At 45.0% G+C, this 16,936-nt stretch overlaps 1 protein-coding gene across 3 annotated transcripts in view; it reads left to right on the top strand.

Annotated features, from left to right (window-relative positions):
- Nucleotides 1-7,302: 7,302 nt before the first annotated feature.
- The window catches only part of NMT2 (N-myristoyltransferase 2), a 55,630-nt gene continuing 45,996 nt past the window's right edge, over nt 7,303-16,936 (top strand). For all 3 annotated transcript variants that reach the window (XM_082452894.1, XM_082452893.1, XM_082452895.1), the window contains exon 1: nt 7,303-7,514. In XM_082452894.1, coding sequence (XP_082309020.1) covers nt 7,405-7,514 — 110 coding nt within the window. In that variant the 5' untranslated portion in view covers nt 7,303-7,404. The remainder of the gene's footprint in view (nt 7,515-16,936) is intronic.

Genomic DNA, 16,936 nt, shown 5'->3' with positions numbered 1-16,936 from the left:
GGACAGTGATAAATCATTAGTTTTTTTCACTGGAATTGTAAGTGCTGCCATGCTCTATGGGAGGCCTAGCCTCATGGTAATTCTATACATCTATGTAGTGCTTGAAAAGCTCTGAAATACTTTCTCTTGCACAACTTCCTACTATTTCACTTAATGTAATGCCCTCCAAGTCTATCCATGTTGCTGCAAATGGCAAATTTTAGTTCTTTTTTATGCCTGAGTAGTAGTCTGTTGTATATATAATTTATACCACATCTTCTTTATCCATTCATCTGTTGATGGACACTTAGGTTGCTTCCATATTGTGGCAATTGTAACTAATGTTACTATGAACATTGGGGTGCATGTGTCTTTTCAAATTAGTGTTTTCTTTTTTTATTGAAGTCTGATTGATTTACAATATTACATTAGTTTCAGGTGTACAACATAGTGATTCAATTTTTTGTAGATTATACTCCATTTAAAGTTATTACAAAATAATAGCTATATTCCCTGTGCTGTACGATATATCCTTGTAGCTTATTTATTTTATACACAGTAGCTTGTATCTCTTAATCCCCTACACCTATCTCACCTTTCCCCCCTCCTCCTCCCCACTGGTATCCACTAGTTTGTTCTCTGTATCTGTAAGTCTGTTTCTGTTGTTCTTCTGTAAGTTAGGCTATGAGGATTAAACAACTCCAGTATCATGCATTGGCTTCTAGCAAGGGTCGAATTGGTTTCCTCGGTTGATGGCCACATGATGTACTGCCAGTAGGCAAGATTCTGGTTACTCTAAAGGGGGAAATTTGAGGCCAATGAGGATGAGAGAACGTGGTTGGATCTGCATGAACCCATTTCCACCGCAGAGCAAACGACTGAAGTGCCCGTCCTGAGCGGACAAGAAGGAAAGCACTAAGAAATCTCTGTGGGTAAATGGTTGTGTCTAATGAAAAAGTATGACTTAAATCACTTTCTACAAATTTCTGTAAAAACATTCTCCAATTCAGAATTTTTACAAATTCAACCAGGCTGTAACCCTCAACAAATTTTAACACTGAGGTTTACTCTATGCAAATCTTGTGACTATGTATCTTCCTTGGCTATAAACAGGAATAGGAAGGTACAGGGATCTGAATCTATCTACAGTTTCTTCTTAAAAGGATGGTACCATTTTTGCTCGGAGACACTATTTACAAATAAATAAAATGATACATAGGTGGGGTGTTTTTGTCTTTATAAAATAAAAAGGGTGTGGGACTTCCATGGCAGTCCAGTGGTTAGGACTCTACGCTTCCACTGCAGGGGGCCCGGGTTCAATTCGTGGTAGGGGAATTAAGATCCCGCATTCCACGCTGCGCAGCCAAAAAAAAAAAGGGGGGGGGGTGTCTTTTCTTTAACCACTGCCTTCAACCATGCTTTCAAATCTCCCTTTCCCTACCCTTAGTGATATCTTGGGCAGATTCCAGAGCTTCCAGTGATTGCAGGTATTAAAAAGTTCACTCCAGTCACATTCTGTTTGAATCTTTAATCTTTAATCTGTCCAATGCCAAGTCCACACCACCCTTGGTTCTGGCATTTCCCTGTGGTTCACAGGATCTCTCCACATGCCCGGTTCTGGCGCCTCCAGAGCCCAGGTGGTAAGGAAGAGGGATTAGAGAAAAACGGTGTAACCTGTTTTACTTAATTGGTGCAGATATAATCTCCTCTTGGTTATGGACACCCACTGGGTGGCCAGTATCCAAATGTTGCTTCTCTTGTGATGCTTTTACACAAATCCTTTGCTGGCCCATAAGTTTCCTGCCTAGCTGACTTCTAATCTCTCCCACCAGCCCCACACCTGGTCATACACTCCGACTCTTATTGCTGGGGTCCCTTTGGCTGATGGCTCCCCTTTTGGACAGGGTACCAGCAAGACAGCCCAAAGCCAGGAACCATTCCTAGTCTCTGCTTGACCCATGATTGCTCCAGCAAGCTTTTTATTTCAAAATTACCCAGACAAGGAGCAAGGAGCAGTCTCTATCTTCATGTCTGTTCCCAAACTTCCGAGGAAATATAGCTGGCTTTCCCAGGAACGTTCTCACCAAGCTCTGACACAATAGGAGTGCCAGTGTGAGCCCGTGAGTGTCTGCATCTTAGCAAGCTTGGGCCAGATGTACATCTTCCTTTCTTGCAGATCAACTGAGTGTGCATGGAAGGTTCCCGGGGAGCCCCACTGACTTGGCTTCAGGGGCTGATGTACTGGTGATGGTATTAGCTTGTAGAAAGACGAAAGGTCCTAGCAATGAGAAAGCATGTTTTCCTCTTTTACTGTTCAAATAGATTCCCTTCCTCTTCTTCCCTCACATATTTTACTTTTGAAAAAGTGGGAACAAGAATCATGTGCTCACATATGATTCCTGGAAGAAATCTCTGTTCTTAGAAGAAACAAGTTAAACTGTGTCTGTACTTCCCATCTTTAAGTTTTCATGAAAATCCATGGTAGGGATTTTACCATGGATTTCCATGATAAGAAATTTTGCCTGAATGCCTCTGCAAGTAAACCGTCAGAAGGTGATGGGTTTGCATATAGGGAGAAATGAGGTGGAAGGGACATTCATTCATTCGTTCGTTCTGGGCCAGGCACTGCTGGGTGATAGGGCTACTGAGACCAGTAAATGCAGCAGGACTCTTGAGGAGCTGACAGTCACATGATGGGATGGCTGCAAGCATAGAAAAAGATGAATTACTGCATTTGTAACAGAGGCATGAACAGAGGGCCTTGGGAGCACAGGGCACTGAGCAACTGTCTGGTGTCTGGGAAGCTTGACAGGGAAGCAACATTGGACCTGTCATTAGTGATGGATGAGAGAAGGGGGAAGAGACAAGTGAAATCTGAGTAAAGACCTGGTGCGTTTATTGACTGGACGGGGTATCCTAGTGGAAACAGTATGCTGGTCAGGGGGAGGCTTGGCGAGGGTGAGACCAGAGGCAAGGTGAGGCTAGTTTGTGGGTGGCCTTGAATGCTAACCTAAGGAGCTTTGACTCAGTGCAGAAAGCAATTGGGACTCGCAAAAGTTCTAAGTCAGGGGACTGATCAGATTGCTATAGAAGGATCATTTGAGTAGCGCTGTTGAAAAGGATCTAAAGGGAGGTAGAGGCTGGAGGCAGGGAGTCCTCTCATTTGGGAGGCCGTCGTGGCCTTTGGGTTGCTGGCAGCTGATTCCCTACGCCTTTCTTTGCTTCCCTGTATCCCACTAGCGTCCTTTTCTTGCTCTGCCCCTCTCCCCTTCCGCTCCCTTACCTACTCTCCCTACTTCCTTTACTCTTTTCCTTTCTCCTCCACCCTTTCTTCCTGAGAGGACTGGGAAACCCTTATCCTGGACAGGCTAGAATAGATCCTTTTGCCTCCTTTCGTACTTATACTTCAAGTAAAAATTTCTGATGAGAATGTGCTTCTGGAATAGACAGTCTTTATTCATGAAAGAACTGATAAACTTTGGCACTACACCATCCAGTGATGTGTTGGTGAACAAAGCCTGGATATATTCAGAGGGCAAGCAGGGTGGTCGCGAAATGACCTTGTTTACAGACTTAAGGCACCTTCTAGCTCATGCTATGGCATCATCTCTACATCCTCTGGCAGTTTCCTTGGCGTCCCCCTCACACCCTACTTTGTCCTACAGGGAGTAAGACAGTCGCACCAACAGTGAAGTTCCATAAAGCAGCTGGTCTGGTGGCACCACCCTGCTAGCTTGAACAAGTAGGAAAACTTTTCAGCAGAATCATAAGCAATGGGAGGTGAAAATTGCGCTCAGACTGACCCCAAGAAGTGCTTGTCAAACACACAATTGCAAAAGGTACAGCGTAGTCATAGTTTCCTCCACAATTAGAAATGGAGTCACTTTTTTTTTTTTAATCAAGATCAAGTCAACCTGAGTGTGAAGCAGACCGGCTATCAGGAAGAGTTAACACAATGCAAAAGTAATGGGCATTGTTTTTGTGAGCACAGAGCGGAACGTGCAAACTTTCGACTTGGCAGGAGTTTTTTTCAGACGTACCCTGATATATAGACAGTTATCAAGTTGATGATAAAGAATGCGTCAATTTTTAAGATTTTCTTTTGGTCTTTGCTTTTCTGTAGTGTATCAGTTAGTTATTGCTGCATTAAAAAAAAACCAAAAAAACAAAAAAACAAACCACTCCACAACTTAATGGCTTTAAACGATGACCATGGATTATTTCTCACACATCTATGGGTCAGCTGGGCTTATGGGGGTTATGCTGAGCTTAGTGGGGCTCGCTCATGTTTCTGTGGTCAGTTGGCAGACTGACCGAGAACTGGAGAGCCCAGGAGGTCTGGGCTCACTCCAGGTCCAGCCCACAGGCTAACCTAGGCTTGTGCCTGTGGAGGGGAAGCATTCCACTGGGTAGAGTAGGGCATGCAAGCCTCCCTTTGGCCAGAGTTCATTAGTTCTCATATTAATAAATATGATGTATCCTACATACACACCCTGTATCATCAGCATTTCTTTTGGCTGGAAGTAAGGGGATAGAGGAAGCAAAAGGGTATATACTCTATGTGCCAAAACTGCCACACCGTCACTTCTGCCAAATTTTGTTGGTCATCCCAGAATCAAGTGGTGGGGACGTTGGTTCCATCTCTTGATGGGAGGAGCTGCCAACGACAGGAGTAGAGATTTGAGGCCATACTTTTGCAATGAATCTATCAATCTACCTTCTTGACAGTTATTCACATCCTTCTTACATCACATCCATCTTATATTCACATTTTCCTCTCGCCCACAAGACTCCCCAACATCTCACCCAAATCACAGCATCAGCCTCAAAGTTCAGGATCTTATGATTTACAATAATACAATGTTATTCATACAACAGAATATTATTCAGCCTTAGAAAGGAAGAAAATTCTGATACATGGTACAACACAGATGAACCTTGTGGACGTTTTGCTAAGGGAAATAAGCTGGTCACAAAAAGACTGTATGATTCCATTTATACAAGGTACCTAGAGTAGTCAAATTCAGAGGGACAGAAAGTAGTCAGATCCATACATAGGTGGTTGCCAGGGGCTGGAGAGAGGGGTAAATGGGGAGTTGTTTAACGGTTATAGTTGCAGTTTTGCAAGATGAAAAAGCTCTGGAGATGGGCTTGCACAACAATGTGAATGTACTTAATACTACTGAACTGTATACTTAGAAATGGTTAAGATGGTAAATTTTATGGTATGTGTAATTTGGTGCAATTTTTTTTAAAAGCAAAAAGTTACCGTAGTTTACATAAAACAAGGCTAATTATACAACTATGATCTTACATCTATAATAAGAGATGAGTCAAGTAGGATAGGAAATTTCCAAGAGCTTCTTTTAACACACTAGTAACCAGTGTACAGTACTCTCTTCCCCCAAATAAATGTTGGATCTGAGATTCTAGAAGATACCACCTGCTTCCAGTCCCCCCAAACTCTGGGATTAAACCAGAGGAAGAAGCAAAATTTTTTAGAAACATAGCGAGTTTCTATGCATAACAATAGGATTTAAGAATTTTCCAGGGTTGTCGGCAAACTCTGTCCTCCTTCAAATGATTAATGATGACACACGTTTGTATTATGTAATACCTCCATCCAGTACCAAAAAGTCATCTGGACCAACTTCTTTGCATTCTGGGGAACAGATGTTCCCTATTTATCACTACTTTCCAGTGTTTAACTGGTTTTTGATACCCTCATTTTAATATTTCTCCAGGATAATTTGTTTTCTTATTCTTTTCGAGAGGTTCTCAGTCACAATTTCTTGAGAATTCAGATGAATACGTGTCTGCTGACTTTGCTTTGTATTTTAAAAATATTTTCCAGAACCCTTCCAATAGGCTATAGCAACTGATGGGATAGATTTTCTCCTGGTCAGGATCCTGCTGATTACCCAACCAGGTTACCGTTATCCAACTCTTCACATTCACAGGGATGAGCAGCAGGAAATCCACTGATCTATATTTGCCTAAAGTTTGAAGCCAGAGGCCACATGTGACTTTCTGCCTCAGAAATCATTGCAATTGTGAAAGAAAGCATTGTATTTCCTTCGTGGTTTGGCCCCATTTTGCACTTCTTACAGAACCTTTGCTGGTTCAACCTCAGTCAGTCATAAAAGTCTGGTGAACTTTGAAATAGCTCTGCAATTTTTGTCTTTACGTACTTCTATCTTACTGTATTTTAAGGGCATGGTCTTGCTTGTGGGGAAAAAAGGAGCCCCAAAATGTTCCCGATGCCTTTTGCAAAAAAAAGGACCCGCACGAAAAATTTCAGGTGGCTTTTAAAAGTCTCTTTTTTCCTCTCTGAGCATTCCTGATAACTATCTTTCCACTGCCTTTGTAAAACCATGTAGGCTTCCCATGACCTAGTGGGACCTTGAACTCTGCTCATGAAAGGAGAACAAAGGAAGGGACTGGGGTGTACAAACTGCAACAGCAAATAAGAGTTTGGACTTCACCCGCGTTTTATTTGGCAATCCGCTGGGTGCCTCCTTCCCCTCCTGCGTTCACGGGGAGAGACACGGGACCATTTGCGCCTAGAAGGCCACCTACTTTTGCTTGGAGGTCTAGGTCATAACCTTCACTTGAGGACGCCAGAGTGGCCTCACTCACTGACACTGTCCAAGGCCCCAGCATCATGGACAAGTCCCATTTCCCCCAGAATGGTCGTGGTCTAAGCTGTCCAGCAAAAACAGGGGCAGTTCCACATTTTTCTCTGTCAAGAGTTTTAGGGCTGCGAGTCTCGTTGGAACGGAGAGGCGGGAAGGCTGGAAGCACTGTTTTGACTCTGGCTTTGATTTTATAGTATACTGGAAAGACAGAGACATATGAAATGGAACTTTTACAAAGCGTACGGGGTTGGGGATGAGGTGAAGGGCGGGGGTGAGGGTTCTGGAAATCAGTGTTCTTGGCACGCCTACCCCTGAGTAAGAACTTCCTGCAAAGAGTTAAAATTCTTCCTAATATGAAGAGATGTAACATCGCGTTGCCTGTGCTCCCAAAACGAAGACTCAGGATTCGGGGTCTTCAGGTTGCGCCATTCAGAGGCGAGCGCAGGGTTCAGGCACCGGCCGGGACCCAGGGCTACGCTCCTGCGCGCGGCGGGTCGCGACCACCCCTACTGCGCCCCGCCCCGCCCCGCCCGCTCCCTACCCCGGGCCGCGGGGGCGCGCGGACCGCCCTGCACCAGACCCGGGCCGCAGGGGGCGGGGCGGAGCGAGGCGAGGCGGGGCGGGGCGAGGCGAGGCGGGGCGGGGCCAGGAGGGGCGGGCACGCCTGCGGCTCCGGCTCCGAGGAGACGGCGGGCGGCGCTAGAGGGAGCTGCTCGCCGCGCCGCCTCCGCCGCGCCGGCCCCCCGCGCCCGCTGTCCGGAGCGCCGCCCCAGCCCGCGCCGCCGCGATGGCGGAGGACAGCGAGTCCGCGGCCAGCCAGCAGAGCCTGGAGCTGGACGACCAGGACACGTGCGGGATCGACGGGGACAATGAGGAGGAGACGGAGCACGCCAAGGGGTAGGCGCGCCCGGGGCTCCTCGCGGACGCCGGCTCCGGGGCGCGGCGGCCGCACCGCTGAGCGGCGGGCGGCCCCCCGCCTGGCTTTCGCGGGGCTCAGGGGCGGCGGGAGGTCCGGGGGGCGCGTCTCGCTCGCCGAGCCGCGCGGCTGAGGCGAGGCCCCGGGTGGGCGGGGAGGCGCGGGGACCCGCCACGCCGCTGTCACCTGCCGCGCGGCCCGCCGGCCCTCGCGCGTCCCCATCCCGTCAGGCGTGAGACTCGGTGGCACCGAGGGGGGCGCGGCGCCCTTCCCTTTGTGGCGGCCCGGCAGGTGGGAAGTGGTCCTCCTCTCTCCGCTCCTTGTCATCCTCTCCTGAAGTCCTCCCACCCCTCCCCCAGCCGCCACCACCACCGGCAGAAAAGAGCCGCTGATGGCCGGGAGCGGCTTGAGATTCGCCCCTGCTCGTTTGGGCGCCGCTGGCGGGGAGCTGCGGAAAGTTGTGCCGCCCCGGCCGCCCCGCCGCGCGCCAGGCCGGGCCGGGGGCGCCGGGGATCCCGGCCAGGCTCCTGGGGACGCGCAGGTTCGCCGCCGCCGAGCGGGTCCACATCTCTAGAAGTGGGTCAGCATCTCTAGAAGCGGGTCCGACCTTGATTTCAGCTCCGTCTTGGGGAGCAGCTCCCGCCGACCGGACGCGATCCTGCTTGCTGGTTGATGTCCAGAGCCATGCGTTTTAACACCTGATCAGGTTTCTTCCTCCTTTCACTGGCTCATTTTCTCCCTCGCATTCTTGATTTGCTCTCCGGTTGGAGAAAAGATTGCTTCCGGTGGGGGGGGGGAGGGTATTGAAGTTCTGTTTTTGTAGGTAGGGGAGGTCATTTTAAATGCTGCCTGGGCTTTACGTTACCCTTTTACCCAGTTGAATGCGAACTAGGGGCTGGCACCGAGCACTCATCCCCTTAGAAGTGAGATTTTACAAACCATGGTGACCGGGGAAGAAGTGGGTCAGCTTAAAAACATGATAGGGAGGCCGTAGTCACAGATGGCTTATTTATTCAGTTCATGGAGAGGATTCTTTAAATGATTGATGATTTAAAGTGTAAAGTATTTGCATTCTATTTAACGTCTGCTTGAAGATTTGTTTAAGAAAGGAACTTTGAGCTTTAATGTGTTATAAAATATTAAAAGATCAAGAAAAAGAAAAGCTGACTAAATGTATCTTTCATTGGCATGAATATTTTTCAGTGGCAGCTGCAAGTACAGAATGTTATCAGTCTGGTCTAGAATGTTTTTTTTTAAAGAGAGGAAAGGAAATTCTGCAGACATCTGAGCTCGACTTCTGTTTGTGCAGTGATAGAAATTTGTCTGTGATAGATAGCTAAATATAGATATGTTATTGAAACAATGGCCCTGGTGCCAGAAATGGGCCCAGATGCAAATATGATGCATTACCCAAAAAACTTTAGCTCCTGTCTTTCTGGCAAGACCCTGGACGTCCACTGTAATGGACTGCCTTCTCCACTGTAATGTCTGTTTGTTGTTCTTCATCCTTTGGAAGGTTTGATTATGTACTTCTTTGCTTATACAGTCAAGAATGTCCGTGGTACAGAGAATTACTCATCTGTGTACCCATTGATCAGGACCTGCCCCCGGGAACCTTGCAGGAGGCTGTGCGAAGTTCCCAGATTAGCACCCAGAAGCATCTCCATGCCTTCTTCAGACATTTTCAGTTTTGTACATCAGCACATTAATTATATGTTAGCACAGTTACTCAAAATTAGAGCTGCTCAATGGACTGAAAGGTTTTCACCAAGAACAGATAACATGATTTCAGCTTCTAGAAGGAAGAAATCGTTGTAATGGGTTTATTGTAGTCTATTAAAATGTAAGGAGATTAGTGAAAATCCAAGTTGCTGTGCTACTTGGACTGCTTTTCTGGATTTGAATTCAGATGCTGTGTGCCAATTTGGGGGTAATTGTGTTTTATTTGGCTCGGGTACTGATGATATGGCTCAGTGGAAACCTAGATTTTTTTTCTTAAGTAGCTCAAGTTTGTAAATGTTACAATTTGAAAGACTCCTCTTTTTGACACCTGGCCTCTTCATTCCACCAGTTTAATCAGGTGACAAATAATGAGGCTTTGAAGGAATGGGTATGTACATGCTTTACCTTTGAAAGGTGAGTTATCACTTTGAGGCCTCTAGGTATGGGTCAGTGCACAAAGCAGTCATTTACTAAATAGTACCCTTGTGACCTATAAGAATTAATTCACCCACACTATTGAGTATAATGTATTTATTGGGTGTCTTAGACATACTAAAACTAGAGCCTCAGGGAAAAGGAAATTACCAAATTAGACTCTTTTGTCTGCACAATGTAAATACTACTGTGTATGCTTTTCTTCCATTTTTGTAGAATTTTTTTTTATGAATTAAAACAGGTATTTCATTTTGTGGATAATGCCAGAAGTCCATAAATGAAATATGACTTTTGTTCAGTTAAAAGCAATGGCTGACATGTTATAAAATACTTGCATCTCACTATCTCTGTATCTTATTTTTCATGGAAAATGTGCTCTTCGTTTAACATTTTGGTCCACCCAAGTATGAAAGTGGCACACCACTACCCAGATTTCATGAATTCCAAAAATCTTGGGGGAGGGCAGGGATTGTCTGTTTTAATTAGCAAGACTAAATTCAGAAAAGTGTAGCTTTATTATCTTCAAACGATATGCAGCAATTAGAAGGAGACCAACGGAGGATTACCGAGAAACATGCTTTAAATATTGCTTGAGCACATGATTTACAGTTAGGGGAAGTGTGTCTTTGTAAAGCGTTTGAGGGAACTTGAAAACTTTCAAGCATATTAAAAGTTCTAAGGTAGAACTGGCGGTCCAGTGGTTAGAATTCTGCACTTCTACTGCAGGGGACACGGAAAAAAAAAAGTTCTAAGGTAATCTTAGATCTGCCCCATTGATCTGCATCTTCTCCGTTTGTAAAATAGAGTGGGTCCTGGTCTTTATCTCTTAGCCTGCCTACCCCGCGTTAAGCATAGTTACTGCCCCGTGGTGGAAACGGGAGCACACAGTTGGCCCCATGTGAAATTAACATTCAAGTTGGCAAATCTCTCTCCTTGCTTTACCAACACTGACTTGCAAAATGCATAGTTCCTGGATGAACTGATGTGTTTCATCTCCTTTTCATGCAGAGAGCCTTTCCCTCATTATTCGCTGAGGTGAATAGAGGCAGCTACCAAGAATATTTACATAGGGAATAAAATAAGCATATATGAAGATGCCTATGTTGGCAGATACATGACCAAATTATTCCCTGGGGTATATCTGAAATAGTTTTGGTATTTGAGGGGTCTTCCCAGACATTTTAAATAAGTTATTTTTCTTAGAAAAATTAAAGATCTGGTATTTGGGAAAGATTAAAATTAAAACTTTGGAATTCTTTTAACAGAGACCCTAACCTCTCTTCTGTTACCCCCAATTTAAAGAGGAAAAATGGAAGTTATTCTGTGTGCCCTGTGTTGTTAGTTCTGATTTTATCTGTTGTTGAGATGGGCGGTGGGAACTTCTCCTTAGTCAACTGTAGAGTCGGTGGGAAGATGCAAAAAATTACTGTAACTCTCCAGAGATTTTTCTTGTCATGGAAAACTCAAGGGCTAATTGAAAGCTGCTCCTCTGAAATGTGATCTGTTATCAATAGTATAAATCTAAATGGAAAGGTGAGCTAACAGCCTTTGCCCAAGCAACCTCCCAATTTAGGGAATGACATTTAAAAGTATCAAATGTCGGTTCAGGCTTAACATCTGAAAGGGTGACATCACCCTGAGGCCCAGAACAAACTTCTTGCAGAGCTTGGCTAAACTCTAGAAAAGTCTCCAAGTATAGGACACCTACTGTGCCATCTTGAAATTGTTTATTAACCTGAGTGTACACAGTAGCTATTTACGAGTTCAAGTTAGTTACTGGGTTAACCCTGGGGTTGGAACCAGGTTCTGTACCAGGTTCAAGAAAGAGGTTGGTTGATTGGTTTGTGGTTACTCCCATTGAAAATATGTAAATGACTTTTACTCATTGTCCTCTAAAATATGCTTATTAAAAATGCAAACAGTAAAGTATATGGAGAGTAAAAGCCCCCATCATCTCATTTCTAAGAGCTACCACTATTGACAGTGTAATCAAGTCACACTTATTTATATTTATATACATGTATATACACCTATACATATACTTACATAAATAAGATCGTACTTTATACTTTATACACAGATGCTTTTGTTATCTATTACTTTCCACTGACAATTAGCATTTATATTTATCTGTTTATATGTATATATAAATGTATGTTTAACATAAATAGGATCATACTTTACATAGACTCATATTACCTTGTATTGTGCGCTGACTATGAGTGTTGTCTGCTAGAGCTTTCTGTGGTGATGGAAATGTCCAATACAGAGGTCACTGGCCACTTGTGACCAGTGTGACTTAGGAGACGACTTTTAAATTTTATTCATTTTTAATTCATTTAAATTTAATAGCCGCATGTGGGTCATGGCCATTGTGTTGGACTGCTCAGATCATATCCTGCCTTTGAATTTTGTAAGTCTTCTTGGTACTCAAAATATTTCCTTATTCTTTTCTTGTGTTTTGCAGAATATATCAAGTTTCCATTCTTCCTTTTTTTTTTTTCTCCTTCTAGTGGTTTAGGAGCTCTATATCCTATTTTTCTTCTTCTAGGAATTATCATTAAATTTCAAGCAAGCATGCTTTTTTTCTGTATTTCTCTATCAATGTCAAAAATTAACCAATGTCCAAAATATTCTGTGTACTACCAAACAAGACAAACCTTATAGGATGTTTGGATTTCTCCTTCCTTTACATTTCCTAGATTTTGTTGAAATAATCTGAAATTTCAATTCCATGTAGCTTCTTTTATTTTTGCCCTTATATCATATTAAAGCTTTTTTCTTAACTATTAACGTTACAGTCACATCCATAGTATCAAAAACTTCTTAAACTTTCCTGACTGCATTACTGTTTCCATTGCTTACCACTATTTCTTATAAACTACACCCTCTCCTTTTCTTCTTTGATTATTTTCTCCCTTAATTTTATTAGAGTAGGTGGATGATATATTTTCTAACTTCGTATATGTCTGAAGATGCCTTTTTTTACTCTCATGCATGAACCAGAGTCTGGGTCTAAGTGTAATTCTGTGATAACCGTTTTCCTTCAAACTCCAGAAACATTGTTTTAGTATCTTCTAGCATTTAGTGGAACAGATGTTTCTCTGCCAATCTGCTTCTCTTTCTTTTATAGGTAACCGTATTCTTTTTCTTTGTTTTGACTTGTTTTCAGTCTAGAAGCTGGTAGGATTTTTCTCCCAATTTTCCTAAAACCCAAGTGTTTCCACATCCTTTAACCTTCCAGGGTCACTTTTTTCTTTAATATCTAACAAAATGGCTCAAGCTCATACGTATTTGTGAGGGTCTCGTGGGGACCGAGGTTTTCGTGGTCCTCCAGCACGTCCATGTGGCCCCAACTGCCCCGTCACTAGCTCCTAATGCTTTGGGTCCTATAGCATTTCTCCCGAGACCTTTGACCCTGGTGGAATCCAGTCAGCTCTCTTTCATCCCCCTCCCCCGGCAGGAACCACTAATACACGGGGCTGTCCTGCACAGCATTTGCTGAAGCTTTTGTGAATCAAGAGCGCAGGGGTTTGATTATAGCCTAGGGCAGAAAACTACTTCAAATTCAACGTCAGACATCATTGTTCACCAAAGGGATTTACTGGCGTCCATCCTCCGCTCCCCCCCATAGGCCACGCCTCCCTCAGTGTCCCTCTGAGTGTGGTCTCTTAATCCTCCCACGTCTGCCTCTTCTCCAAGTTCAAGGTCCAGCTCCAGTGTCCTTTCTTTCATGACACCTTCTCTGGTCATTATAACTGAGGGTGACAACCCCTGGCGAAGGCCCTGGGACCCTTACTGAGTGTATCCTTCACGCGTGCCTTTCCACCAGTCGCTCTGCCCCCCAGCCATCTTCTCAGGCAGACCCTTGTTTTACGGGAAGGAAGCTCTGGCTCATAGGTAAGTGACTTCTCCAGGGTCACAGAGTTTTTGGTGTCTCTCTCTTCTTTTTTTTTTTTTTTCTTTTTTTGGCCTTACCACGCAGCTTGTGGGGTCTTAGTTCCCCAACCAGGGATTGAACCCACGCCCTCAGCAGTGAAAGCGCCGAGTCCTAACCACTGGACCTCCAGGGAACTCCCGGTGTCTCTTGTTTAACATGTATGTGTAACATCTACACACTGGCTCACATAGAAGATTTTATTTTACACATACAATAGGTTGTCTTGAAATAAAGCATGGCTGAACTTTATTAGAATTGAGGACCAGCAGGTCAGGAAGGCGGGTCTGTCTGTCCGTCTAGCCTTCCCTCCATCAGTCCGCTACCAGCAGGCTGGGTCCAGGCAGGGGTGGCAGAGGGTGAGCCGGCAGCCGGAGGGGGTTGTCACGTGGTACAACATGGCCATTTAGGGCCAGGCCTTCAGGGAGGTCTGGAATCAAAGTAGTTTTCAGAGAAGGAGATAATAAACAAGGCTGGCACCTCAAAACATGCCTACAGAACACGAGACATGTGTCTACCTGTCTGCTCACACAGACCCCAATCCTTGTAATATCTGGGAATTGCACACATAGGTAGCTTCGTAAAGGTCTGTTGAGTGGATTCCAGTGGTTCCTCATCTTCACTGACAGGCCAGCTTCTAACTTAAAAAATGTTCCCCTGTGTGCATGAGGAAGACGTCAAGGACTTCCTTTTCCTAATTCTGCGTTTGAAGGATGTGGACTGTGGCATCCTTAGTTGTGCTCTTTGCTGTATAGGACCCAGCATGGGAAAATGATAGCTCATCTTTTTTTTAATTTTTTTTAATTTTTTAATTTTTATATTTATTTTTGGCTGTGTTGGGTCTTCGTTTCTGTGCGACGGCTTTCTCTAGTTGCGGCGAGTGGGGGCCACTCTTCATCGCGGTGCGCGGGCCTCTCACTATCGTGGCCTCTCTTGTTGTGGAGCACAGGCTCCAGACGCGCAGGCTCGGTGGTTGTGGCTCACGGGACTAGTTGCTCCGCGGCATGTGGGATCTTCCCAGACCAGGGCTTGAACCCTTGTCCCCTGCATTGGCAGGCAGACTCTCAACCACTGCGCCACCAGGGAAGCCTGATAGCTCATCTTTTGAACTCCTCCTGCCGTGGGCTTCTTTCCTTGTATATACATTATTTTTTTTTCTCACTGAATCATTATAATAACAGGTGAGGAGACTGAGCCTTCTCCAGGTTTAAATAACTTGCCCAGGCCACATCTTAGATTCAGATTTAGGTCTTGGGGCCTCTCGCTGTCTGACTGTCCGACCCCTGCCTGTTCACAAACTGCATGGTCTAGTGGACTCTCAATACAGAGCAGTTTGTTTGATAATGTTTCAAGTTCATCTCCCCATATGTCGTAGATTACCAGCTTCAGCGCCTCTGGAGCCAAGGTTCACCAGCGTAATGGGTATACTATTGGGTTGGCCAAAAAGTTCGTTTGGGTTTTCCGTAAGATGTTATGGAAAAACCCACATGAACTTTTTGGCCAACCCAAGAAATGTCAGTGAATTTAAAAGGAAATAAATGCATATGTTTCTTTGTTTTAAAAGACATTGCACCTCGATTATAGAAGACCCTTTCTTAGTTTGTCTTTTAGTCTCATCAAAGGACTGCGTTTAATGATAGCATCAATAGTTGCAATAAGATCCTTTTTCTTCTATGCTTCTTTCCTGGCTGTCTCTTCTCCTTTCTGCTTCGAGTTCCGTGTAGCCCACAGTAGCCTGTCACACGCCAGCATCCTTTCCCTCCCACACTGCCGTCGTTCACGCCTCCACAAAGTCAGAGTCTTGTAAGAAGCAACATGGGCTTAGGAATCCGGTTACTGAACATCTCTGGGTGGTAGCACTGCTGGAGGAAGCCGCGTCAGCCCCTCGGTACCCGGTACCCCAGCTCCGCAGCCTGGCCTGTGCAGCGCCCACCACGGGTAGCGCTTCTGGGCGACGCTTTGAGTTCCTCTCAGTTGGTGGCCCGTCACGGGAGAGAACCCAGCACACGGTCACCCGGTGCGGGCCCCATGCTGAGCTGGGATTTACCTTTGCAATTTCTGTTTTGTAAGCACATTGCACTTCTGTTGCTGGCTTGAACACACACGCCAGGGGAATATGGGCTCCTCTATTTTGTGTTCACTCCATGGTCAAGTTCATGTACTACTTTCCCAGAGAAAGATGGCGACTCAGTTAGTATGATACTTTCCCACAATTTCTTCATTTAGTATTTGGCGGTGGGGTAGATACTTGTTCTTTACTGCCCTTGGGTATTTATTAACATTTTAAAGAAACCGAAGAAAGAGCCCCTGAAAGCAGAGTTCCTTTTTTATTTTTCCAGTTGAAGTTTTTAAAAAAAGCCTTTTTGCAAAAACGCATCATTTCTAAAATGGAACATGAGAATGTATCACCAAGCAAAAGACAATGACTTGGCATATTCATTTACACATTTTCCAATTCGTATATATTTACAAAAATGCAAATATACTACTCCTCTGGTCCTGGAGATTCCTGTTTGTCACTTGATGTGCCAGGACCATCTTTCCAGGGTGTTACAGAGCCTTCTCCGGAGTCACGGGAACTGGCTAACTAGTCCATCATATGACTCTGTGGAGATAATAGAATATCCTCGTCTGTTCAGTCTCCTGTTGTTGGGTCCCAGTGGCCGAGGCCGTTAGTGGCCCCTTCTTCCAAAGGAGCAGGGCCAGGGTGTGCTTGTTTGAGATGGTAAGTCTCCGTGGACCAGGTGAGCCCAGCACACATCCCAGGGATCCTAGGGATGGCCGAGAGCAGGTGAAGGGATTCTAGATCTTCTTCCAGCAGAACTTCCCCACCGAGGGAAGCAAGACTTTCCTGTGAGAGCGACGTGGGCTTCTGTGTCCCATGCTGCTGTTATTTTGGGACTCGACCCGCACAGCTCGACCTGTACACTAACTGATAGAACATCTGTATATTACCTTTGATTTTGTAGACACCTTCTTTTTTTAATTATTATTTTTCAAATAGGTAGTATGAGCATATGGTACAAACTTCAAAAGGCACAAAAAGGGTATCCAGTGAAAAGGAAGTCTCATTCTGCCAGCTCTGAGTTTCCCTCCCTGTGAGCAGCTCCGGATGCCAGTTCTTGGCATGTCCTCCTGGTGGCATTCTGTACACGTACAAGGATGCGGGGCCGGTGCATGTGTGCATGGGCGTGCTTACGTGTGCACGGACATTCACCAACAGTGGGAGTGTGACCTTCCATTGCTGCACCTTGATTTTTCGCCTAACAGTGTATCTTGGAAATCCTTGCATATATATTATATATCAAA

The sequence above is a fragment of the Balaenoptera physalus genome, assembly GCF_965194825.1.
Source record: "Balaenoptera physalus genome assembly, chromosome: 2".
NCBI lineage: Eukaryota > Metazoa > Chordata > Mammalia > Artiodactyla > Balaenopteridae > Balaenoptera > Balaenoptera physalus.
This window is presented reverse-complemented; position numbering and strand designations above follow the sequence as displayed.